The 27,214-nt window shown below is 33.4% G+C and overlaps 1 protein-coding gene across 4 annotated transcripts in view; it reads right to left on the minus strand.

The window, feature by feature from the left end:
* The window catches only part of LOC132937233 (transcription factor SPT20 homolog), a 133,509-nt gene that overhangs the window by 10,571 nt on the left and 95,724 nt on the right, over positions 1 to 27,214 (minus strand). For all 4 annotated transcript variants that reach the window (XM_061004049.1, XM_061004051.1, XM_061004050.1 and 1 more), the window contains 6 exons: positions 26,327 to 26,517; positions 15,083 to 15,336; positions 12,214 to 12,521; positions 8,255 to 8,465; positions 7,493 to 7,716; positions 4,832 to 5,334 (listed from right to left, as the gene is read on the minus strand). In XM_061004049.1, the coding sequence (XP_060860032.1) occupies positions 4,832 to 5,334; positions 7,493 to 7,716; positions 8,255 to 8,465; positions 12,214 to 12,521; positions 15,083 to 15,336; positions 26,327 to 26,517 (1,691 nt within the window). The remainder of the gene's footprint in view (positions 1 to 4,831; positions 5,335 to 7,492; positions 7,717 to 8,254; positions 8,466 to 12,213; positions 12,522 to 15,082; positions 15,337 to 26,326; positions 26,518 to 27,214) is intronic.

The following is a 27,214-nucleotide window of genomic DNA, read 5'->3' on the forward strand; positions in this document are numbered from 1 at the left end:
CCAAGGCATAATTATTCAGAATCGAAAAACTTTTTACAGCTAAGAAGTTGTGAAGAATGAAAATATTTTTTTCAGGAATGCCTTGAAAGTAAACAGATATATACCTAACATTAATGTATTTAAAGCTATATGCTGTTGATTTATAAGGCATCATGTTATGTTTGTATTATATAGGTCCATGCATTACATTTTTGCATTACATTTTTTGCATCCAATTTTTTTTTATTCTCTCAATTTTTGAACCTCTAGCTTTTAACTTCTTAATCGATTATTTAGTTATTCGAAGTTTTTGATAATTCCCTCCAACTTTGAATCATCTAGAGTCCACTGTATTGAAGACTTACTGGTTAGCGTGACCATAATTTACTTTAATATTGGATGATATCAAGCTACTGTAGGTATAACTCGGTTAAGTTAAATATCAAATTGGAAACAATTCAAAAGAAACTAAAATTAATTTTTTTTTTTTAGTTTATAAATTAACATATTAAAATGCATACGTCATATTTAATAGTATTATACGATTGTAAAATTCTTATTACACAACTAATTTACATTATCATTTTTTACCTATACCACCTACGTGTTTTCTAAAAATATTTACCGAATAAGACAGAAAAATTAGTATACCTTGGTATGACATGTCGTATAAGACAATCATTATTTACCGTCCCCTCCAATGTCGTTACAACCGATTTCTACTGTACATATCTATGCATTCATGCAATGTAAATATGCATATTACATAATATATTAAATATAAACATAATATATTATACAATGTTATTGCTAATAATAGACGTGTACCACACACACACACACACATACCCCTACCACAGCTAGTGTACCTACATATGGCGTGGGAGTTATTTATTCAAGTCGATTTTACTTAGATATTTAATAAAGATTTTTTATGCACGCTTAACATCCTAGTAATATACTATCATATCTATACTAGTTATATAATAATATTATGTATGACCACCGTACTAGAGTTGTTAGTGGAAACTTTGAAAACTTTCGATACATTATCTGTATAGTGAGATAATAATATATTTCACAAACTTTCCCAAACGTCGCTATAACTACACAAAACCAATATTGAGTATACGAGTATACCTATATTATTTTATATCCATGTCGGTAGGTATCGCTTAACCTAACCTATGCACGCGTATCTACAAAGTTCGCCCGACTATAATATCCTGTTTAAAATTGATGTTGTTACAAAATCGTATATTGATTGTAAATAAAATACGCCTTCAAATATATTTGGAAAAGCATAACCTCAATTTAACCGATTAAAATATATGCGGTGGCAGATATTCGGAATATGCGCGTATTGTATTATAACATAATATTATTCCATTCAAACACAAATCATTATCATCAGTGAACATTTTCCCGGCTCGTAGATATCCTATAAAACAAAATTTCACATGCAGGTATACACAGACAACGTGTGGAACATTTCAGCATTCCAATAATATAATTCGATAAAATTGAAAAAGCATAAATTAATGTAAGACTAATAACAATTTTAAACGCAATAGTATGTCGAGTGATACGAGTTAGGTATGCATAATATGATTTGTGAATCTACAATATCGTATCAGTTTTGAATTTAAATTTATCATTTATAACTTGTCGAAAATTATGTACAAAGCATAGTTATAATGACAAAATATATAATATAAAATATGAATTATTATTTCTTTTGGCTTGACATTTCGTATACTATGAATTGATGGTTTGTTCAATTTTACATATTTTATTATATTAGCATATAGGTAGTACAAACGAGCTAACGTTTTAAAACAGTATTCCCGCTGTAAAAAGGAAAACATATTATGATGGTTTTTAATATGGTTTATCTTATCATCACGACATACCAGGCATACACTGAACGACTGAACTACATTACTTATTTATTATTCTATACCAGTATTGGGTAACCACTAACTACCGCCCATTTACAATTGGAACTCGGGCCGAGATGAAAACCGCGGAATAAACACAATATAGCAGATGGTCATACGTTCTGACTGGCTTGATTAAATATATTGTATTCGTCTGCCGCTGTGGTATTGTATGTTATATATTTTTTGGTACAATTTTCAAACGTTTAGTTTTAGTACACAAACTATGCATAATATCAAATAATAATATATAAACAGGTGATGCTGCAGGTATGTAGGTACGTGTATGCATATGCGTGTATCAGGAGCGCCCACAGAGAGATGAACAAACAAATCAATGTATAATAATGTAAATATTTGACTACCTATCATGTATGTATGACATAAATTTAATTTTGCACCCACTGAGCTGATTTTCTGCGGACGCCCCTGGCGTGTATTGTATATAAGGTATAATATTATTATAATATTATTATAGCGGGTACTTTTCAACATTCCACGTCATGAGAAGAGTATACCTATATATCATATCGTAAATAGGTCCAGTTCAAGTCATATAATAAAGCGAGACGATATCCGAGGAAAATATGTGCATACTCTCGTTTGGGATGTGACGATCAATACGAGTGCAATATCATTCGCCCTGAACTCTTCGGCCATAATAGAAACCGTGTAAAAAAATACCACTCCCACTATTGTACTACGGTACGCGATAAGTGAAATATATAATATTATTATACATATTTTTTTCATATAATAATATTATATTATAATATTGTAAGAGAAGATGACGTCGTCTCCGAAACGAGCGCAGACACTATTTTCGCTGAGAATTATGGGGGTATAATATGCGTCGTACCCGCTCAGGTATTATAATAATATAGAATTTATCGCTCGGCGTTTATCGTGTATGAAATAACATAATATGAAGATATATTATTATATCGTAACACAATATAAAATACCGTCGTACGTTGATGTCAAACAAATGGATACGGCCGCGGCATTACCATCTTCACACTATAACCGCATTTAGGTACACTTTTAGGCCAACACAACGGAGAGGGAAACGATGATGTTGTCGCTCGCACACAATGGCTGCCGAGCACACGAAGAAAATTTAACATTTAGACAAGTGAGAAAATATACGTACAATGACGTTTCAGAGGGTTAACAATGCTGTATCAGTTGTGTTGGCTTACAGATTTTCATACAATGCCGCGCGTATCCAGATAAGTTTAACATCGACGAACACAATTTATCAATATCAAACATCACCGTGCCTAAGTAATGTGGTATTATACGCACTTATATACGTATAATACGCGTCCTTCGTCAATATTAGACAATATATTTTAATATACGAACAATATAATACACATCTCCTCGCCGAATCCTATACATTATAATATTATCTGAATAATATTATTTACTAACAACATTATAGCAACAGTAATAAAATATTATTATAATCGCGCCATACCTAACGATAATAATATAATATCCAGTCCGTTATGCGTATAATATTAATCGGTATATTAAATTGTAACTAGAGATGGGAAATTTTACCGATATTATTTTTACTCGGTCAATTTATTATTTTTATCGTTCATCAAATTCAACGACCCTTCATTTCAATTATTGTTTTCATGACGTGTACAATAACATCATTTTAATAATATTTTGTTTACGTACTACAGGTGACGATTGACGTGGAACATAATAATATTTATTTAAAGGTAAACTAAGATAATACCAGAATAACATATAATTATAATAGAAATATAATATTGATACTCACTGCTGGTTGTATCCAGTGTTGGGAATAATCTAGATAAAATTATTTCTTTAATTATCTTATATAGATAAAAATAATTAAATCGTCTAATTATCTCATCTAGATAAATGTTATGGTTATCTGTGGTAATTTATCTAGATAAATAATATAATAGTAAGAATATTTTTAAATACTGAAATAGCCAATAATTTACGAGAACCGAGTAGTGATTCTAAATTCCAATTATTATTATAGTTAAAAAAAGAAATGTTTACTGAAATATTGTCAGTTTTATTTTGTTGTTTTATTTTTATTGAAGTTGTATTAAAAATTAAAATTGTATATTATTTTAGTGAGAAATCACATTAAGGATTTATTAATTAATAAATATTATCTAATTAGTAATGACTAATAAATTACAATATTTATAATATAATAAAAAAAAAAATGATCTATTTTTTTATCTAGATAAATTTTGAATAAATTATCTGTTATCTTATCCAAATGATTTTTTGGTTATCTTTTCCCAACACTGGTTGTATCTACTGATGTAATTAATGATACAAAATATACTATTAAAACCAATACAAAAAATTACATGAAATGTACCGAACATTTTTTTTACGGTAAAACTCCCATCACTATTAGTAATTATATACCTGATAATATTATACACCTATTATGTAGTATTATTGTCAAAAATAGTAAAATGCCTCCATACTTTTGGAGGTATAATATGTTTATGTTATTATTAGGAATGTTTAGGGTTGACGGTATTGCAATCGAATACCGGTATGGAACAGTATACCGTAATAACAGTATACATCGGGGAAAAAGAAGTTTAATACCGGTACATAACGAAACACCGAGTTACTACCGAAAAAACTTGATAAGGTCGACGGGAATACCGGTATTACGGTGTTAGAACTGGAATACCGAACAATCCGTCAACGGTATAGTCAACGGTACCCATTACTTCGGTATTAGGGTATACCGTGCAAGCGGCATTCGAGCAATGGCCAGCTGCGAATCGGCTTACCGGTACACCGATATGAGAAACCTCTTACCGGTATCGGAAAAACCGTCAGCCCCAAGTGTATTGCGTACCTTATCGATTTGATTTCTTATAATATACCTGCAGCGGATAGCGACGGCAGCATGGACGACGAATACTCGTGTTCGGCGTTCTCGCGGATCCGGGCCAGGCGCAGCAGTTCCTCGTGCAGCCGGACGTTGTCCTCGATCTGCCGCCGACGCCGAGCGATCTCCGCCTTGATCCTGGCCTTTTTCTCCTCGCGCTGCAGCTCCTCGTCGTGCTCCTCCTCGGCGGCCAGCGCCGCCAGCGATTCGTAGTCGCCGATGCCGACGCCGCCGCCGTAGTCGTCCATGTAGTCGCAGTAGCCGCCGTAGCCGCCGTAACCGCCACCGTCGTCGCCGCCGCTCAGGTAAGCGGTCGGTGTCGGCGACGGCGACGGGTCCCACGAACGCGACCGCCGGCTGGCCGTGCCGTACTTCATCATGGCCGCCGTCGAGGTCATCTGCAGGTGTTGGTGGTAATCGTACGGCCGGCGCGGGTCTGAATCACCGCCGCCGTCGCTGTACCGCCGCTGCCGGCGGTTGTGCCGCCGAACGTCCCATCTGTGAAAGCAAAAACATTCATTATAATATAATATCTCTATGCGCAAAAATGGACACCTCGCCGACTGGTATACAGCCGAAACTACCAAACCGCTTCGTTTGAGATTTTGAGCTATGAAAGGTAATTAGTTACTACTATATATGTATAGGCACACACATAAAGGATTTTGTGAAACCGAAATTAAAAGACGAACACACAGCGTTAGTGTCAGCTGTGAACATGATTGCATATCATTTTAGAACTGTATTTTATAGTTGGTCAAAACACACAAATAATCTGTGTAGTTTGTATTTAACCGAGTGTAACCACGGCCATTTAATCCACGGCCATTTAACTCGTCACTTGAACCGCTTGCAAGACCGATAAGTATATATATTACTGTATAAAATCATATTCCAAAGGCTGTGGCAGCGACACCGTCCTCAAAACATATATCGATATTTTATAATATTGATTTGATATAGGTATTATAATATTATGGTCGAGTCGCGCATCTCAAACGGAATAAAAATAAATTTGACTTATGTAATTTTTACGTATATATATACTACATAGCCCATAGGTATACTGAAACACAACTTATAAACATTTCGATGGGCGTAAAAAAAATTGAGCTATGAAGTTTTTCGAGTTATCGTAACTTGACTATAGTTGACTGTATTCCCTATATTATATATATTATTTGCTACTTTATGCTACGCCATTTTCAGAATAATTGTCCACTTGCTTGTTTTAACTACATGTCAGTTATATTGTTCAAACAACTCGAAATGGGTATCAACAATTTACAATACATTTTGCTACGCTATTTATAGAACCCTTTTCGAAGTGTTTGAACAATATACGAGTGCTACGTCAAGATAGTGCTAGTTTGTTTCCGGTATGTAGCAAAAACAATCAAGTACGTAGTATAGGTACACAATTTCAAAATTGGCGAAGCAATAAATGTGGCAAATTTGTAGAAGAATATTGATGTAGGTATGTAACATTTAGTGATGATATCAACTTGATGGATTTGCGTCACAGCTATAATGACACCTGCAATGTGCAGCAGAGGTGGATTGACTGATCAGGAGATCGAGAAAGTTCCTAATGGCCCGATCGAATTATGAAGCTTGACCATTTGGATGTATATTAAAAGTAAATTATTAGCACATTTTCAAAATTATAATTTTATATTATACCTAATAATCATTTTTCTCTATTTAAAATCTATAAAATACAATTAACAATACTATACAAATATAATGCCCTGTATTTATGTAATGTGTTGTACCAAGAAACAATTTACAACTTTGCCTTATACAGGTAAAAATCGTTTATAGAAATCGTGTGCCCCAGAACAATCTAGAAGCTTTTGATTTAACAATTACACAAAATGGTATTATAAGTACTAGGTATATAGAAGTATTATTACAAAGCGTAGAACCCGTTTAGACCAATTTATTATGTAATATAAATGTTCACAAGTTTGGGATTGTCAAATAGTGTTGGTAGGTACTTGGTACATGTACTGCCTAGTCAAATCGTGTTTGGAACGTCTAATGGTTAACGTCTAATCGAAAGTAATGGCATATATGCATAATATACATTTTACCACCATAGTATGAAAATCTAACGTGTTCCGACTTCGATCTCGGCTTCTGGTGGAAACCCTAAATGTATTATAGTCAAAAAACCCTTCACAGAACCTGGTGACCACAAATGTATGAGACGTTACCTACGTTCATACCTAGCTATACGTATACACTTTTTGGCTATAGGTTCTATCATAGAATCAATGGAAATGTTTGAAAAATGGAAAATTGTGCTCAACTGAACAGGTATTACTAGGTGTACACGATTTGGTCTAAAAGCGAGGTACGTGTTTCAATCAGTCGAAATTTAATGATTGCTCCAAAAATACGTGCTTTCCCACTACGTGCAGTCGAATATTATAGCACACGCCATGTATAATGTATATAGCTTTGAATTCAACGCATATTGTGCACTATGTAGGGAGGTGCGTGTATTATAAGGTGCGAAAAATGAAAAAATTGTACTTAACAACTATATGGAAATGATTTATTTTTTTTTGGTGGAACAACTCTTTGTTCAATTTGTTCGAAGGTGGACAGGTAGGCGATACGGTGGGCGTGAGCAGCTCATACGGCTTACCTTTTGTGATCGGCCGTGGCGGAATTCATCGCAGTATTCGTCCCACGCCGGTGGCCATTGTGATCGTAAATCGCCGCCGACGAACCGATGGCGGTCTCGCGCAGTGCGCCGCCCAGATAACCGGATCCGCCGCCGGTGTCGGGCCAGTGTCGCCAAGACGTCGTGGACGATGGATCTTCACCGCCACCATATGACCTAGACCTCGGTCTAGACGGCATAAAGTCCTGTCACAAACACGCATATTGTTTTAATATACGGTAATAATTATGCGTAACCGTAGAGGTCGCGTTATCTAGACGTATGACCGTGGTCGTGGTCGAGCCACTGCGGCAGACTGAGAGTATAAATCGGTCCCGGGAAACTGCCGGCCTAGTAATTGACCCGATTATCTAGTTACAATAGTCATACAGCAATTCGCATGAAATACATAAGGTAAACAAAACGCTAATTCTTGAAGTTGGTATAGTTTGTATAATAATATATAAGTATCAGTGTTTCGACTTCAACATGACGTTGTGTGGGTACCTAATCAAATTCCACCAAAAAAACATTTGCGTTCTTTTGAATTTGTTCATATTATAATGATTAATACAATCACACAAATTTTTATCGAGCATAATATTCACATCGACCCTGCAGGTAGAAGCGATTTCCGACATCGCCACCGTGGACAGTCCACGGTACTGGGTCGATTGTGACCTGTGGGTGGTCGCTGTATGACATGACAATATGTAGGTATATATTATTGTATTATACACTTACTGAGTTTCTGCTGCTGTAACCTCCGCCCAACACGACGTCGTCCAGCAACAGCGCGGCAACCGTGGCGTCGTCTTGCTGCTGTAATCGCAGCAGGTCGTCGTCGTCGTACACGTCCGACAAGTGTTTGGCACCGCCCAACCCTCTGATTAGCCGTCCGCCGGTTTGTCGTTGCTGCTGGTTCTGATACCACCTTCTTTCCAGGTGGTCAGGCCTGGTGGTCATACCAAACAAGTAGATAATATATAATATACACCGAAAATAATTGATAAAAATTGGCATAATACCACGACGATCTATCGTGTTACATATAGCTCAAATCAGGCATAACTTCAAAGTCAATTCGGTGCAAGATTTGTTATAGGATTTATATATATAGAGCTCTAGCTGTATCGCCCGATCTTTAATCGGGTTAAGATTAGTCTTTCTATTGTTTTCAGTTTTGTTTCAGTTTAAAAATATAATAGAGACACGATGATTAATTTTATGATTTTCCACTTCTTTATTCTGGACATAATATGGTTTAATAGCTTGAAAACCAGTGTAAATCTCATATCGTCAAGATTGGTATTCATCTTTATGTGCTTATATCAAAAATATTTCGAGAATTAAAAAAGCAAATTATGATTACAAATCATAAAAGTAATCATTTTAATTGTGTTCATATTTTATTTTATTTTTTTAAATTTAATATAGTAAAAAAAATTGTATACCAAAATATATTTTCTACTAACTAGTATTATAATCTGTAACAAATGGCAACCATTAAAATAAACAAAAAAAAAATAATAATATTATATTTTTGTTGGCCAAAACTACATGTATGCTCTAACTACCCTACACTATATAGCAACCGATAAGGATTGAAAAATAAAATATTTACAACCCCCGAGTCTAGAAATCTATTGATATACCTTTTATTGAAAATAGTCCAGTAGTTTTCAATATAGTATAGAGGATAAATAAACAAATTAATTTGTATATATTATGGAGCATTAACATATTTGTTATTTTGTTATATTCGTAATAATTCAGTAAGCTATTGCATCAAGAAAATACTATTGTCTATTTTCAATTCAATATTTTAAGAAAATATAACCGTCAATTTTCTCAAGAAAATGATGATCACCTCTGACAAATAAAGCGATTACACGTAGTTATTGAATTTCATAAAATAATATTCAATACAAATTTAATCTCACTAATATGATGTATAATATTAATAACCTAATGTCACCGAGCGAGTAACAAATAACAATATGCATTGAGGCATTGGACGACAGTACTTTTATAAAAAATGCAATGTAAATTGACAAGATGATTGAGTTCACAACCGCAATTTCCAAATTTCCATCTACATTTTTAACAGTCAAGGAATTTTGAATATTCATCAATCTATTTACACACGCACGCTCAATGACATTTTCCATTTCGAAATTAAAATAAAAACCGGTATAGGTATACAATATTCTTTCAATATGCGTCGAGTGTACCTCGTCATTGAAGTAAGGTCGTAGTAATGGATGAGTTCAATTTGAATTCGGTGAAAAATCACTGTACCTATAATATGGAATACAATTCAGAGCGAAATAGTTAGATGACCAGCATCTATTTCCGAGAGTACCTACACGTAATAGTGGAATGTTTAAAGTTTCTATGATTAAAACGTTTTGAATTAAATCATATAAACTAAAATCGTTATTACTTTTTAGTAATTTTACATTTGAATATCAAATGTTGTTGAAATACGTCTTATAACTGATTTTAGAGTCAGATAGTAATATAGGTAGACAGGCAGTTAATTAACTCACCAGTGTCAATAATATTTTAAATTTCCTTTATTAAAAAATGTTTTAATACCTATAGGTAGCTAGTACATAAGTGTTAGGTGTTTATACTTTAGATTATGTGCTTACGCAAGTGTTTTATTTTCATTAAAATAAGCAAATGTTTATTTACTATTTATAGAAATAATTAAATGTTATATTTTCATTATCCTTTATATTGTTAGTTTTGTGTAACTTGGACTTAACACTGTTCTTCGTGGAATAAAGCGTTATCTAATTACACCAAAACTTTTTAGGTTTAAAAAAAAATTAAGGAAAAAACAATATTTTTATGTGAAACCAGTTTTTGAAAAAATTGATTTTGTGTTTTTTTGGTGTAACTCGGTGACCAGCAGATACTTGAAATGTTCACCGAATATTTATATTAGCATTTTCTGTAAATGATAAAAGTTCCAAAATATTTTGAATGGTTTTGAGCTATTTATAAATATTTGAAATATTAATTTTGAAAATATAATATAAGGTTTCTCATAAGTTGTTCATATACTATCTCCGCTGAGAATCGTTTTTCGTATTTAATGATTTATCATTGAATTCAAATTCAACAAATTCATTACAGTTGTCATACTCAAATTCGAGGTATACTCGATACCTCTAATAGTTTTCTCAAGTTTACTTGAGAACGCGGCATTCCTACTTTATTTTGATTCTACCTTTTGACCTCATCTAATAATTTATCATAATATTAACTAAAATAATTAAATAAAAAAAGTCTAAAAGCCATAAAATGCAGTAAAATGAATGATAAGGTACCTAGTTTAAACCGGAAATAGATGATCATCAACTAGTATAAGTAGAGACATTAATTACACATTTTTAAGAAAAAACGAAACGTTCTCGTACTCGTCTGAGGGGGTATAGTTACATGTGGAAGGTAACATGTCAGAATAGGTTTGCCATGAGTAGCACATACTAACAATAATTTACCACGCTTACGACATTATAACCACACGGCTCGTAAGCACGTACTCTTCATATTGTCTATATTATAATGAGCTCCTAAAAAACGGACCGTTTGTTCCTAAGTATGACGTCCATAATAACATAATGAACTGCCCGCATATTCAACCTCCTTGTGGGCTGCGGCGTATATCTATACATTATATCATAATTTTAACACTGCAGTTAAACCGTCCATTTTTAAAATGCATACTTAACCCAGCATGACGGGGTCGTATTCAGCACAGCACATTATAAGTGCGTGGACCAGCGGCGAAAAATGTAGAACTAATAATATGGTACAAAATAAATATAATTTCTTACTTACTCATTACTTTTTTACAACTAAAGTGTATCATTCTATATTTTATTGTGTGTAGTTAAAATGTAAAAGTTAAATTACAATGTGCAGCAGACAATGTTTTATTACGTTAAGTACCTACACAATATATACCTATAGGCTATATGAATATGAAATATAGGTAATATTATATAATTATAATATAAATACATTCCACGCACTCATTATGTCAGACTAACACATTCATAATATTCTGTAGTAATGCAAAGATGTTGTATATTGCTAAAATAATAATATAATATAGGTAAATATAATAGCTAGGAAAACTATTTATTCTATTTCATTTAAAATGTTTAATATTAGTATTAAAAAATTACTTCAAAGCTCATTTGAGTTGAAAAATTATCAACAAATATGATCCGTTGACCGACCCAAATTCTGACTAAAATTGAAACCTAAAATAAATGCCTTTTCGGGAGTGGAAAGAGTGCGATATAGCAACGATTTGCCAGTGAATATTCAGTGAAAATAAGATTGAGACTTATATTATATAACATATATTTGAGTTGAAGTTAATATCTTTTTTTTAATTATATCAATAGTACAATACATTACTAAAATAGTTTATAGAAATATTAGAAAATAATATATATATAAATCATTATTAAAATGTTAAATTATGATAAAAATTATGAAAACATTTTATAGAATTCGTTTTACAAAACGGAAAACAATTTTATAGAACCATTTATTTTATACAGGACTCTGTCCATTATAGAAATTAATTTCATTTACCACTAGGATTTATAGGCCCCAAATCCTATAAATGACATGCGTGTACTGTATAATAATATTATATTTTATGGCACACTTACACGTTACTGGTCGAACAGCGGTACAACAGACTGTTACCGTCATAGACTCCACCCAGCGATCTCGCGGCAGTCATCGTCCTACCCCCGCCGCTGCTGCGGTAATGATGCGAGTCCAGGCCTCCTAGGCCCACGCCGCCGCCGCCTCCGCCGAACAAGGCGGCCGCCTGCCTGCCGGTGCCGCCGACGCGACGGTCCACGGACGACGGGTAACCGATGCCTGTGTCGTCGTGGTACGACCATGACGACGACGACGACCACGGCTTCCTGCCACCGCCACCGCCGTACATGCTCATCGCGGCCGTGTTGTTCTGCAATCATAATAGTAGACGGTACGTGTTTTACTGTTATTATAGCCACGACAGGTCAGTAGTGAGAGTCATGCGTGCGGCACGCAACACTGTTGCAGTCTTGTAAAAGTGGCACTCGAGTGTTCAAATACTTTTAGTCGAATATTTTTAAAAATAGTGTGTGCTTTAAGTGTTTTTAATACGTTATCGAGGTTGTTTGTAGGTTACCTTTATGAATATTTAAAATCAAAAACATTTTTTTTTTCAGTTTATCTATATTTTCTATATTATATTTTTCATTTCAATCAAGTTCAAAGAAAAAAAAAAAAATGAGAAACGGACGTGTGCAATAATTGAGAGAAAATAATATAGCCCACATAAAAATATAAAATACTACACATTTCCCGGAAGTTTTATTTTAATCAAATTGAAAATACGACTCTTCGACTTTTTTCAGTTCATTACGCATGGGTGCTCTTTTATTTTAACTTTTTGGTTATCTTCTTTAGTTGAGAAACAATGTACCCACTACTACAGTACAGTGTTATAGTAGGATCAGTGGCGCCAAACTTCTAAAAATGAACTCAGACAATGCATTCGCTTTGGCCACAATAAGTCTACAATTATTTCACTTCATAGAAAAATATTTATGAAAGCTTAATATGTTTAACTTTTAAAGGAAATATTAAAAACGCAATATAATGAAATGTATACACATTTAAACATTGATAACAATTACACATAATTTAATTTAAATAACGTATGAAGTACCAATATTCAGCTATGAACCTAGTATACGTTTATACGGATGTTAGTAATTATATATATAAATACACACACTGTGCCTTAAGTCTAAAATATTTAGACCATAGATAATATATGATTTGAACTCGAAACCATTTATTTTTTATTTTCAAAAATTAAACGTGTAATCAAGTATAATGTGCTAATTACTAATGTAGGTAATTACCTACTTAATGTACATATTTTAGTATGATTTACAATAACCATTCAGGCCCATCGAACTAAATACATGGAATGCGTAGGTATTTTGTTTGATTCTCATATAACATGTAAAATGTGCCTATACAGGAGTTGCCATATTATGCATTCCAATTTGGTTTTTAACATTAATATTATGATGATAATAACAATTTTCATAGATAATACAAAATATTTAATTATTTTTTCCCATGACTCGGAATGCATATGGCAACAATCTATCAGGATCATATTTAGTTCCATGTATTTAGTTCAGTATTCAGCCGCCGTCAACATTTAAAAAAAATTTCTCTTGTCTTGGCTTGACGCCCTGACCTAAACTTAGAGATCGGCGCCAGATAGTACGATTTTGCATAATGAGTCTAGTGTCCTGTTCAATATTATTACTATTACAGTCAACTATTGATGTTTAAGAAATAAAAATTATAATTTTAAACATAATATTATGATTACATGAAATAGGTACTATATTTTTTTTTAAACAATTATTTCCAGATCACTGCGTAATGTTACTATCGGTATAGGTAGTCGTATATTATAATAATTAATTATACAAGGGCTTTCTTAAAATCAACCACCGGAAGGATGAATATAATATATAAAACATTACATTATACAACCTAAAAAAAAACCTAAAAAAAAGTGTTATTAACATATAAATTACTTTTTTACATGGTCTCCTTTCAATGTTATGCACTTTTTGTAACCAGGTACCTTGGTGTTTTTTTAATATTTTTTGTGTGTGGCTTACTTCCATACCCAACCAAAAATTAAAATAATTTGGACAAAGAAAACAGATTAGTTATATTTTATGGTTACACCAAATGTATCATGTAAAATGTTCTATAAAATGTTGTGTATAGCCAAGACATGGAAATACTAAAAAAATTCGGTTCAATCGATGTATAAGATATAAAAAAAAAATATGTGCTTAAAATATTTGAAAGTTAGGTCAGACTAGATAAGGTTTTAAATACTTTTCGAACTGAGTATCTGCAAGGGCGTCTGCATTGCAGGGAGGAAGGCTAATAGGTCTATTTTCCTCCCTGGGATTTTTGATAAGTGTACATAATTTTATAGCATGCATAATATGACATTCCGCGTACCTAGCTTATAACTTTTATTCCGGAATGAAAGTGTTAACAATGATGTACCTATAGCATGATATATTATTATAATAGTGATACTTATACTACCTATACCAAAGTATATAGGCGCTTAGAAGATTTAGCCCCTCCCGTTGGAAATGTTTTTATTATGTACCATCTATATATTTATATAGTTCATACGTCTTAAATATCACAAATTAAAAAAAAAAAAAATTAAATAAAATTGTCGATACGTTGTTATCAATCGAGTACCACCTGGCCATCAGTATCTGCTTTGTACCGGATCACGCATTTAAAATGTAGTTTGTTATGCAAGACTGCCAGTGACTGCCGTCGCCCAATGGGTTATTCCGAAATAAATAGTTTCGTTAGCCCCCCCTCCCCCCCGGCTCCCCTCAGTCAATTTTAACCCTAGTTGCGCCCATGCCCGGACGATGCAAAATACATAATATTTTGACGCGGAAGGCTTACCAGTGAATGGGCGGCGGCCGTGGCCGCGGGACTCCTCTGCAGCAGTCCGTGTTGTTGCAGTCGTTGGGTCGTCGTCTGCCGGTGGTGCGACTGCGGTGCCGCCGCCGTTGTGGCCGACAGCAGATGCCGCAGGTCGGGTGGCAGACACGCGGCCAGCTCGTCGCCGCCGTCCGACCCGTATTTCCGCGTCAAGCCGCCGTATTGCCTGGCCATCGACGGCGTCTGTTCTCCGGTGCTGCTCACCAGGCTGGAACCTGTCAACGACGAGAACGCAATATTATGCACGGCCGTAAGTATATAATTTGTTATTAGGGCTCGGATCTCAATGAGTTATCGCCTGTTTTTGGAATGTCATACACGGTTCTACTTTCAGATGTGTTTCAAGTACTACTCCATGTTGTAGGCGCAAAACTTTTTTGCATTTTTAATACTTTTTTTTTTTTTAAATTTTTAAGACATTTTTGAATTATTTTTCGACTAAAAAAATTGACTTCATTGAAATATAAACTAATGAAAAATAATAAATTACCATTGTACAATGGAATGCAAATGTAATTTATCAAATTACATTTTTTACAATTTTTTTTTATATTTTTAGGGCATTTGTAGGAAATTTTAGGTCATAAATGCATTTTTTTAAATATATATATATAGCATTTAAATCCGAGCCCTAATAATTGTTATAATAATATAGTATAAATTTATGAATTTATGACGGTTACAGTGCCGGATTAACCGACGACGGTGCAAATCTAACTTTGAGGTATAGTCGTGGCCTTCGATAAGACGATGGATATCAAGGAGTATCACAAACGGCAATATGGCACAAACGTATACCAGTCAGGACTCATTTTATCGCTTAGGAACAAATCGTAAATACCCAAAATATTGTATCGTTAAATTATAGTAAGTAAATAAGAGTTTATTAAAAAAAAAGTGTTATAACTTGTTGTAAAAAAATAATGTCATGATAATCCCCAGCAATCATATAATTCATGAAATAATATTATTGGGTTGTTTTTGTGACCCAGATAATGCGATACCGTTGACAAACGTTAATATTATAATATTATACAGCAAGAGAAACGTGAAATGAATGTAGGTAGGTAGGTACTTAATTGCAATTATTTAAGGACAAAAATATTTTTATCTTATAAAATAGATGATATTATGTATGTTAAATGTATTGCGTCCATTCTTTATTTTAGGAGATTTAAAGATTTCTACTGTTAGCATAATATTTGGAGTGGAAATATACCAACAAACATTTTAGGGACCACTTTCCCCTCTCACCACGATTACGCCACTGACTATAGGATCCTTCATACATTTTGTATGATGATATTATGATACCGTGGGTATTTAGAATTTTTTTACTTTTGCAGCAACCTTGTCAATATACAAATATTACAATTTTAATACAATATGGTTTTAACAGTGAAACCGTTCACCGGTGCAGAGCCGCAATGGGGGCCTAAGTGCATAACACTCACACAATAACAATGATCGTGCCGTGAAGTAATTATTTGAACAGCTAAAGATTTATTTTACATTTCATATGCCTATCATACTTTATAATGAATTTGTTTTTTTTTTTAATAAACGTCGGTAAATACCTTAATAACTACTTAAAAAATTGTTTAAGGGGCCCCCAAGTTCAATAACTGACACAAAAGTGTTCGAGTGTTTCGACGGTACATCATTACCATGTATGGTATGTCGGTAACAATATTCTAATGGTGTTGACGACGACAACAACAACAACTACTATTCTAACAACGAAACAACAACTGCAACACCACGTCATACGCATGGCACAAACAAATCTTTGTTTACAAATCCATCTCTGCATCCTCTTACTTTTTAAACTCGAGTCTTGGCATTGTCGTCGTACAATCGTTTCCGCAATGCCGCTTTACAATTCTCTTACCAGATAAGCGTTAGCTGGCGGTTGTAAGAAAAATAGTTTTGGAAACACACGCAACAGAAACATAATGTAACCATATTATAAACCTTACCGCGAGCGGTAGTTACATAATACACTGTACCTACAATATTATTGTACCAAAATGTAAGTCGATCAAGTCAAATACCGCGGTTGTAGCCCTTCAATACAATTTATTTTATTCAGCAGTACCTAGATATAAATTGTTAATTTTTTATGATATCGATACGCTGACGTAGAGCAGCACCAGAATATATTTATATTGCTTGCCTCAAAATATCGCCATCGTCGTAAACGACTATGAGGTGATATAGAGGGGGTGGAAAGGGAGGTGGGTTAGACCCATTTTTAAGGGGTCGGGGCTTTAATATAAGGTAGGAATATAGATTCAGTTTTTGCTTACTATAGCATTAAATTGTGTATTATAAAATATAAATATATATTTGTAGCATGTCAAACCAGCATGCGTTGTCTCTGACATAACAAATTGTAAGTTCAGAATAACCCATATAGTTTATCCGATTATTTTTTATATTCGAGTAATTTTAACTGTCTTTAAACATAAATATAAATGTAAGCATAGGTATTCTTTAAAGCCCAAAAAGGCCTATTAGTATTGCATGTAATCAGGTAAACAGAACTTTAATATTTGCACGATTTTGTACAGCCCTCAAAATTGTTGTAAATTTAATCTCATCCAATGGGTGCTGTAGTAACGTTACCCCAACACCCGGATCCATTTGTTTTAAACAATTTAAAATTTCGACCCTGCAGTACTGTGTGTTTTATTTAGTACAATATTTTGGTTGCTGCAGGGTTTCAATTTTTGATTTCGAAAGTGCAGGGTAATGCTCGCCTCTACTAACGTTGGCTTTGACATTCAATAATTTAACAGGTACCTAGGTATGTAAAACTGTATGGATATTTGTACACTTATTAAAACGGGACGAGCAGAAGCCCGTCCGAAATTTGTCGGGACAAGGGTAGGTACGAAAACGGGACAGGCCCATTTTAACCAGGACGGTATGGTGGTGGGCCCAGGCCGTAGAGGGGCCACGACGACGATGGCGCTTCAGCAGAGCTCCCGTGCTGCTACGTACCATACAATCCGAAACTGGCGGGCGGCCCGCCGTGCCGATGGTTCTGGTTCTGCAGCTGGTGCAGCTTCGCGGCGGCCGCGGAGTAGTGCGGCGGCGGCGCGGACCTGTCGGCGTAATGCATCATCGTGGTCGCCGCGATGCCAACCGCCGTGGACGACGGTCGCGCGCCGGCCGCTCAACCGCGACGGGGCCTCGGGCCGCGACGACCGCCGCAACAATGGCACCGCGACGTCGTCGGCACGGCCACTCGGCCAGCCCGGCGCGCCAGATGAACGCCGCAGCGATTGGACGCCTCGTGTGATGCCGGTCCGGCGGCGGCGGTGCGGCCGCCGCCCGCTACGGCCACGGGCATGTGGTATCGATATGTACGCTATGCGGTGGCGGCTGTGTCGGCTTCGGAAAAACACACACGCTCGGTGGGCCGCAAAACGTTTCCCGGTACACGTCTCGTACGAGTGACCTCGCGATATACGCCGTAATCGGCAACAACAACGACAACAACAGCAACAACGGTAACAACAACAACAACAACAATAATAGACTATGACGAGACGACGGTGGGCACGACGAGGCAGCGGCAGTGGCACGCGAGCGCGACGCGGTGTTGCAGCGACGGAAGCAGCGGCACTATAGTCACGGCGCGGCGGCGGCGGTCACTAGTTCACACGGACGAACGCGATGCGCGCGGCTAACGATTTTGTTATTCGCAAATATCCCGCGGGGTGGTTATAACATTATATTATTATTGTATATACGCGCTCTAGTGCATAGGTATATTATATATATATATATGTGTATAGGCGCCTGACGCTCGCGCTTGCGTGCCTATAGCGTACGCCGCGCCACCAGCACGTAATAACACGCACAACCACCCACCGACCCACAGACCCAAAGACCCGCACACACGCCACGGCGCACACGCACGCCACCCGTTTATCGCTTTCCGCCGTATATTGTCGTACCTATGTGTGTGTGTGTGTACACACATAATAATAATATATCGTACGATAATGTATATAATAATATATTATAACGGTAATGCGAACATTGCGACTTCGGTCGTGGTCCGCCGCGATAGCTTTGCGACGGAGGCGGCGGCGGCGGCGATCATGACGACGACGACGACGACGACAGTGATGATACCGCCGCCGCTCGCGCGCTTCCCGCCGCCGATGATCAATACCACCGCCACCGCCGCGGGACCTTTTGACCCGTCGCCTCGATGCCGCCGCCGCCGCCGCCGCGTCTTCGTCGTTCGTCGCAGTTTGACCTCCACGGTCACGCCGCGACCGCCGCCGCGTGCACGTGCAGCGGTGTGTACACTGCGACCGCGCGAATTGTTGTAAATCTCTGTCGTCGGCGCGTTTACGCACAAGCTGTACAATACCTCGTGGCACGCAGCACACGCACACATATACCGGATGATCCGTTTAACACGCCACGCACTATCGTTATTTCAAAAAAAACGAGTTTTTGAAAATACCTTAACGAGTTAAAAAACGAAATTATTGCTATTTTTATCGCAATTAGTTTTCTAATTTGTTGTTGCTAGTTCATATTATAGTAGCAAACAAAATAATAGTGGAGGTACCTAATTCGATATTAGAGGTCGGCGGAACTGCCCGGAATTCGAAAAATCCAACCAAACTTAAGGTGTCGAACCTAAAGTTTTAAAAAAAACCACATAAACTCGAACAAATAGTTTGAATTTCTATAAGTAATCCGAACTCCATAGAAATGTGTGACCTCCAAAAAACAATTAGAACACGTCAAGCGTTTCGAACAAAAAATGTTTTAAATTGTATATTTCGTTTGAATTAATACTTAAAACTGATTAGTAACCTAATTCGAAAGCTATTGGTTGGTTATAAGTATTTAACGTTGAAGTTGAATGAAATTTAATTGAACGAAATTAAAAGTGTTTACTGTCAAAGGAGAAAAAATATAAAAACATTTTAACGGTAAAATAATATAGTAAAAATCATCAGGTTTTTTTCCAAAAATTTTTATTTCGGAACGACTTAAAATTATGTAAAATAAATTGTTTTGAAAACATTAGTGTTTTTCGAAAAAAACGAGTGTCTTACGTTAAATGTAACACCCCGTATAACCGATACCTGCTTATACTCTCAGTCTCACCATCTCGTTACACAATACCTATGTATATTATAATATATTCCCGTTACAGTTACGCGGCCCGCTTCGAACGGTGGGTAGAGTGTGTGGGTGGTGGTGGAAATCGGGTGTAACTCGACGAGGGTATCGCCACCCCTATATCCTGATACAGACTCCACGGCTGGCTTCTGTACACATATAAAGTTAGGTAAGTATATAGTTGTTTTACCCCATATTCACAACACCTCCCGCCGCCACCATAGTCGCCTTGACGGCGATTTAATTAAAGTCAGCACAGTAAAATTGTACCATTATCGTCGTGTATATATTATTATTATACTTTATACAGATAATGATATTTAATTAAAATCTCAAATCATACACACATATATATAATATATAGTAAATACGTATCGTCCTTGTGTTTAACGGATTATTATTCAATTTACGTAAAATAAGTCGGGTATAATATCGTCTGCAACAACATAATTATATCCCAAAAATATTTTAGAAACATTGTTGACTCAGAAAAATTCCCAATATACCTTGGTCTACGTGTTTCTATGAAATATGAAAGTAAATAATAGTAGTGATAATAGTTTATGTGGGAGTCTATAAATCTATAATAAATTAAGTAATTTTAAAACCTCATCTGGAAGACGTGCGTGAAGAAGTTAAAAATGTTATTAATTGTTTTGTTTTTATTAATTTTTATTAATTAGGTATCATAAACAACTCAAAATAATTTATAATGTTAGTTGAAATAAAAATTTAAAAAAAAACTCCTGTGATAGTGAATACCGCCGGGAAATAATGTTTTGCGGAGAATTGGTGATGTTGCAAATCAGTTGCAAAATATTGGCACTGGTATGATGTCGATAGGTTAAATTGGGGGTGCAAAATTAGGTGCAACTTAGGAACTCAATTCCGGCGTAACCACGAGGTTGCAAATTTTTTCCCAAAGGTTGTCTAAAATTGCAAATTAGTTGCTAAATTATGAAAAAGATTCGAGGTTGATATAGGACAAGGTGGTGGGGCTGCGTGAATTTGGTCCCACCAATTTTGGTTTGGCAACCAAGCCAAAAATATAGGGTTGAACATTTGTTTATATCGCTTGCCTAAAGTTGCCAATTAGTTGCAAAATATTGGTATAACTTCGGTGTAATTATCATAACATGGTGGTTGGTGGGGCCAAATTTACGCACGTATCTGGAAGGGGAATGACTGCGCGCAAGTGCAAAGTACCCTCTTGTAAAACCGCGATACATTCGAAGACTAAAAAAAACCTCATCTAGAACTGATAGGATCTTTGCATTTTAATTTTTATATTATGAGCTAGGAATCAGCTTAACGCTGGTTTTAAAATTTGTATTTAACAGATCTTTGCAGACCATCGATTTGTACCCTGATGTAGCAAAACATATAATTAATTTCATCTATCCCATACGTAAGACGAAAAATAAAAATTAAGTAGTTAGTCATATATTATTAACTAATAACTTTAGTAGGTATAATTTATCGCCCGACATCAAAATTTTGAATAATACCAAGATTGTTTCCTAAATGTGTAAGTAAGAAATTGTATTCCCTTGTCAAAAACACTTTAATTAATAAACAACATAGTTTCCGGACAGGATTTTCTACGTTTTCAACTTAATTATATTGTTAAAAAAATAAACTAATATTTGATTATTTTAATGAAGGTACACAAAACTGATCAAGTTTGTTACCGACTTATATATTTTTAGTTGCGATCTTTTTTAACTATAAACGAATTAAAATGTTCAAATATTATGTTTTATCTGGCGTTCACCGTGAAGTGATGGTTAGTTGTTTATATTACCTTATATTATCTCTATTGTTTATATTACCTATATAGTATATAGGTAGTTATTTTTTTTTATTACAAAGAAATAATTTAGTCACATTTCTCAATTAGTGTAATGATAATGGAGATATACGCGTATAGAGACCAATTACAATACAAAGTGTTACAAAAATTTGGAAATGCTTAAATTATTTTTGTATTCATATACCTGCATAGGTATAGCAATAACAGATAACACTTCTTCACATTTATCAGGTAAAATATTGAATCACCTCATTAGTTATACCATATTAATATATTATCCTAATTATTAGTCTAACTACCTATATTGATTTTTTATATTCTCGCTCTGACAACAAAAATAGTTTACTCATTACATTTACTTTTTTATTAACTGTCCATAATTTTATTAGGCACTATTTACCTTTACATACCTAGATATATATTCAAGATATTAAATAAAAATATCTGTACGAATCTATATATTATAATATTATAATCGCCTAAAATTAATGAAACAACTACATTTTAAAATCGGTACAACTAATTATTTAATTCAACAAAAATGTCAAAAATGTTATGGAATTCTCACCCTCAATTTTTTTATCTCCATAATATAGGAAACGTAACTATAAATTACTAATTACGGAACTAATAACTACTTTATAATTATAAATTATAGATTTATTCTACAATTCATTTTCAACCGACTTAATAATATACCTACCTAATAATATGTATCCATTAAAAATATAATAGGGTAAATGAACACCTAAGGTTTTTTAGACAAGTAAATATTTCTATCCTAATAGCTTTTAGTATCATCAAGTTCAATTTTAGATTCTGAGCGAAGCGATCAGTGTATTGATTTTACAATGATGTGTGTTTTTTTTTTTTTGTCTGTCATCACTTTTTAGGACAGTAAAAGTGCTTGGATTTTCTTCAACAGTAACTTTTCTGATAGGAAAGTGAATCTAGTTGGTACTTTGGGGGGTCAAAAGTAAAAATGTCTCAGTAGTTTTCAAACGCGACGTGAAAAACAAAAGAAAAATTAAGGAAAAACGGGAATTTTTACGCAAAATCTGTTTTCGAGAAAATCGATTTTGGTTTTTGGTGCAACTCTAAAACAAATGACTGTAGGTACATGCAATTTTGACTAAATGTTTATAATAGCATTTTCTATACACCATAACATTTTCCAAATATTTTGACCTATTTTGAGCTGTTTACCGACATTTTCAGTTTTCATTTTTTTTAGTTTTTTTTTTCTATAAATATCAATAAAATTTTATCTGTAGGGTAAAAAAGCTTGAAAAATTAATAGAAGGCTCCTAGGTTATCGTTTAAAAATCAGATGAAAAAAATTAAAACAGTTTTTATTTATAAGCATTTAAAGTTCAAATATTGACAAAATACGGAAAAATCACGAAAATTAGCAAATTATTTTGAGTTGAGAATTCATAAAAATTTTTCTTTTTAAATCTAAGAAATAAAATCTTATACAAGAAAATCAAATTAAATTTTTATGAGCGTTTGAAATTCATATTTTTACAACATTTGATATTCACTCGATATCTCATGGAACGATTTTCTTATTTTGTTGTAATTAAAAAACCTATGACTGTAGGTACTTGAAAATTTCACTGAATGTTTATATTAGCATTTTCTATACACGATAAAATTTTGAAAATAATTTGACAATTTTTGAGCTGTTTACGGACATTGTCAGTTTTCAATTTTTTTAGTTTTTTTTTTTCTATAAATATCAATAAAATGTTATTTGTTGGGTAAAAAAGCGTGAAAATGTAATATATAAGGTTCCTGATATATTGTTCTAATAGCACTTGAAAAATATTAAAAATACATAGGCACATTTTTTTTTATAAGCATTTAAAGTTCAAATTTTGACAACATTTATCAAATTTATAATTTAATAATTATTTTTTAGTCAAAAATTTTCAAAATGTTCAACTTTTATAGCTAAGGATTGAAAATTGAAAACAAAGCTCCACGTAAATAGGTTATATATAAATTACTTTATTTACAATAATATCATCAAATATACTTGGTAAAATCATAGGCTGACTGACCGTTTTCGCTTAGAATCGTTTTTCTTATACAATGATATTAAATCATTGAATTCAAATTTAACACCATCCATTACAGTAACCCACTTGTAACCTACTGTACAGCAGAGCGACATCCACTTACCCACATTTTTATTTATACATTATATGGTATGTCATCTTATATTTTAAAATTACAAAAATTTGAAGAGAATCCATAGACACGGTTAAAAAACTGTTTTAATATGAATATAAATCAATTTTCCCTAGTGAATGAACAAAATTCCGAATAAATGAACAAACAGATTAAAAAATGCTTTAGGTTAATTAATTAATAAATCAATGGCATTATAAGTATATGATGAATAAAATAAATATAACTTTAAGTATCTCGCCTTGAGTTGAAGATGTTTTAACGTTTCTTTCTGTGCACCCAACTTTTAAAAAATAAAACAATTTAGTGGCAACGCTGATGATAGTAAATGGAGGTAAATGATAAATATTCTCAATCAATTGATATCAAATCGAATATCATGAAATTACAATAAGACCGACATCAGAATATTCTTTAAATATTGATACCATTTACCATAGTAGTTTACTTCTGATTTTATTTAAAAGAAAATGTTGGTGTGTTCAGTCACTGGTGCTGTTCATTTACTGGAGCAGTCACTGTTCTGTTAATTTAATTATATTTATATTTTATACATAACGAGTATTTTTTAATATTTTAAATCTGTAATATTATATTAAATATAATAATATCAGAAACATATTAATATCATATTCGTGTATCTTAAGCCTTTTTGTTTTATTGATTGTATTATTACACTAACTATCATTTATCAAAATATTACATTTTAACTCCAACTCAATAGTTATACATCATTACATATTTTGAAAATAAGATTTTTATTTCCATGATAAATAATTGTATTATTATTGTATTTCAGGGTAATACAAGACATCAATGTCAAGGTCTCAGAAAAAAGACTAGTTTTTGTGTGCAAAAATCTATAGGTTACAGGCTTAGTATCACCCTTCTATAACGACAACACATTTAATATAAATGTGGCTCAATATAATATAATATGTTGTAGTATCTGTTTAGAATGTTTTAGTTGAATTAAACATTATATTTATCTGCGCTTTTCTATGCAGCATAAGTTATCTCAGATTAAAAAAAAACAATGACATGCATCATAGAATACTTTGACATGACGTCTAAAGTATCTTTTATAACAAAAATAATTCTTGTTCAAATGTATTTATTTTGGTTGACAATTTGAAGGTCAATCGATAAGGTCAATACAGCTTACATTTAAATTGTGTATAAATGGACTAAATGATTGACTAAATAATAATCTCTAACTTAATCAGATTTAAAGAGGATCCCAAAACTAAAACCATAAAACTTTACTCTGTATAATGATAATTATTTAAAGCACCAATTAAAATAAAACCCCTATTTAATATTTAATTGAGCTTTTCTCTGTTTTTCAAATAAAATAATTCATCATTGTTTCCAAATTTGAAAATGTCCATTATTTTTTAAAATATCTCACATTAATTTATTATAAAGCTGATTTGAATAATATTGTTTAAATATTTATTATAATGCAAATAAAAATGTATTATTAGTAGCGTTGATGTACTTATATTTTAACTTTTTAAAATGTTTAAATTTTAATTAGTTATAGGTAGGTACCTACATATTATTTCACTTGTATTATTAAAAGTTAAATTATGTTATTTATTTATACATTTTGTATAATTTATTTTAATTTTAATATGGAAAGCTGAAACTAGATAACGTTACAGAATATATTGTAATTTATACGCTATTACAATAAATACGTCAAATATCAATACAATATGCTAAACAATATATCGGCGCTTATCTCTCATCATTTATATCGACACAATAGGTACAATGCGCCGCATTGCCATAATTTATACCCGACGAATTATTTTAATATTATTATCATATAACAGTGCATAGTTTAAAAAAACAGTTCCGTTGAGTAAAACAAAAAGCTGCAATCGTCCAATCAGTATACCTAATATTATATCCTACACGTTAGGCCAACATTTTTTTTCCATATTTTTTGGGCACCGTGGAAATTAAAATTTTTTTCGTGGTTACTTTGGTTCTGAAAAACCCATCAGTACAACACTATAGGTACGTACCTTGCAAAAGACCAAGCGCCGATTCTGGTCGCACTGTGGATGTCGCACCGCCATCTTTCTGAGGACGATACTTCAGCAAATTGGTTTCACTCATACTGCCGGGTCGATTAGACGCAAATTTGTTGCCACCGTAACCATATACCGTGGTCAAAGCATCCACGTTCGCGACGTTCCGTGATGAAGAGAATGGCCTAGAAATTAGATATAATAAAAAATATTAGATAATATTATGAGTGTCCAGTAAGTTGACAGTTTATTATAAATACATCATACGTTGATTTCTTGTATCCGTCTATTCCGTTTATCATGATTTTCATATTATTATATCAAATAAATAATAATATAGCACATTTACTTTTAGTATAGAACCAAAAGTCCAAAAACATATAGTGGCTATCATTTTTATTTAATTCTATAATAATAATAACATTTATGAGGGATCTTGCAACAAATATAAATTGAAAAGATGAAAAAATAGATGTAAAAATTAATTTCTTTTGAATGTTTAAATTCAAAATAATTTACGAACATTCACAATTTTGACGATTTTCGTCAACATTTAAACTTCATAAGCTTCAATATCTTAAACAATTGTGACAAATACTTTTCGATATTTTTTTATTGATGTACATAAACAATGTATGAAGAACCGGCCCATGTATTAAATTTTTAAGTATTTTGGCTTTGAAAAAAAAGTGTATGAATATAAATCGATAAAACTAATGTAATTCAAAAATGTCAAAAGTCTATAAATAACATAAATAGAGCCCAAATATTTTTAAATTTATATCATGTCTAGCAAATATTTAAATATTTGATCCATATAAGTACCTACGGTTGTTTATTTTGAAATGACAACAAAAAAAAAAAACAAAATCGATTTTGTCA

This window comes from Metopolophium dirhodum, chromosome 1 (assembly GCF_019925205.1).
Source record: "Metopolophium dirhodum isolate CAU chromosome 1, ASM1992520v1, whole genome shotgun sequence".
NCBI lineage: Eukaryota > Metazoa > Arthropoda > Insecta > Hemiptera > Aphididae > Metopolophium > Metopolophium dirhodum.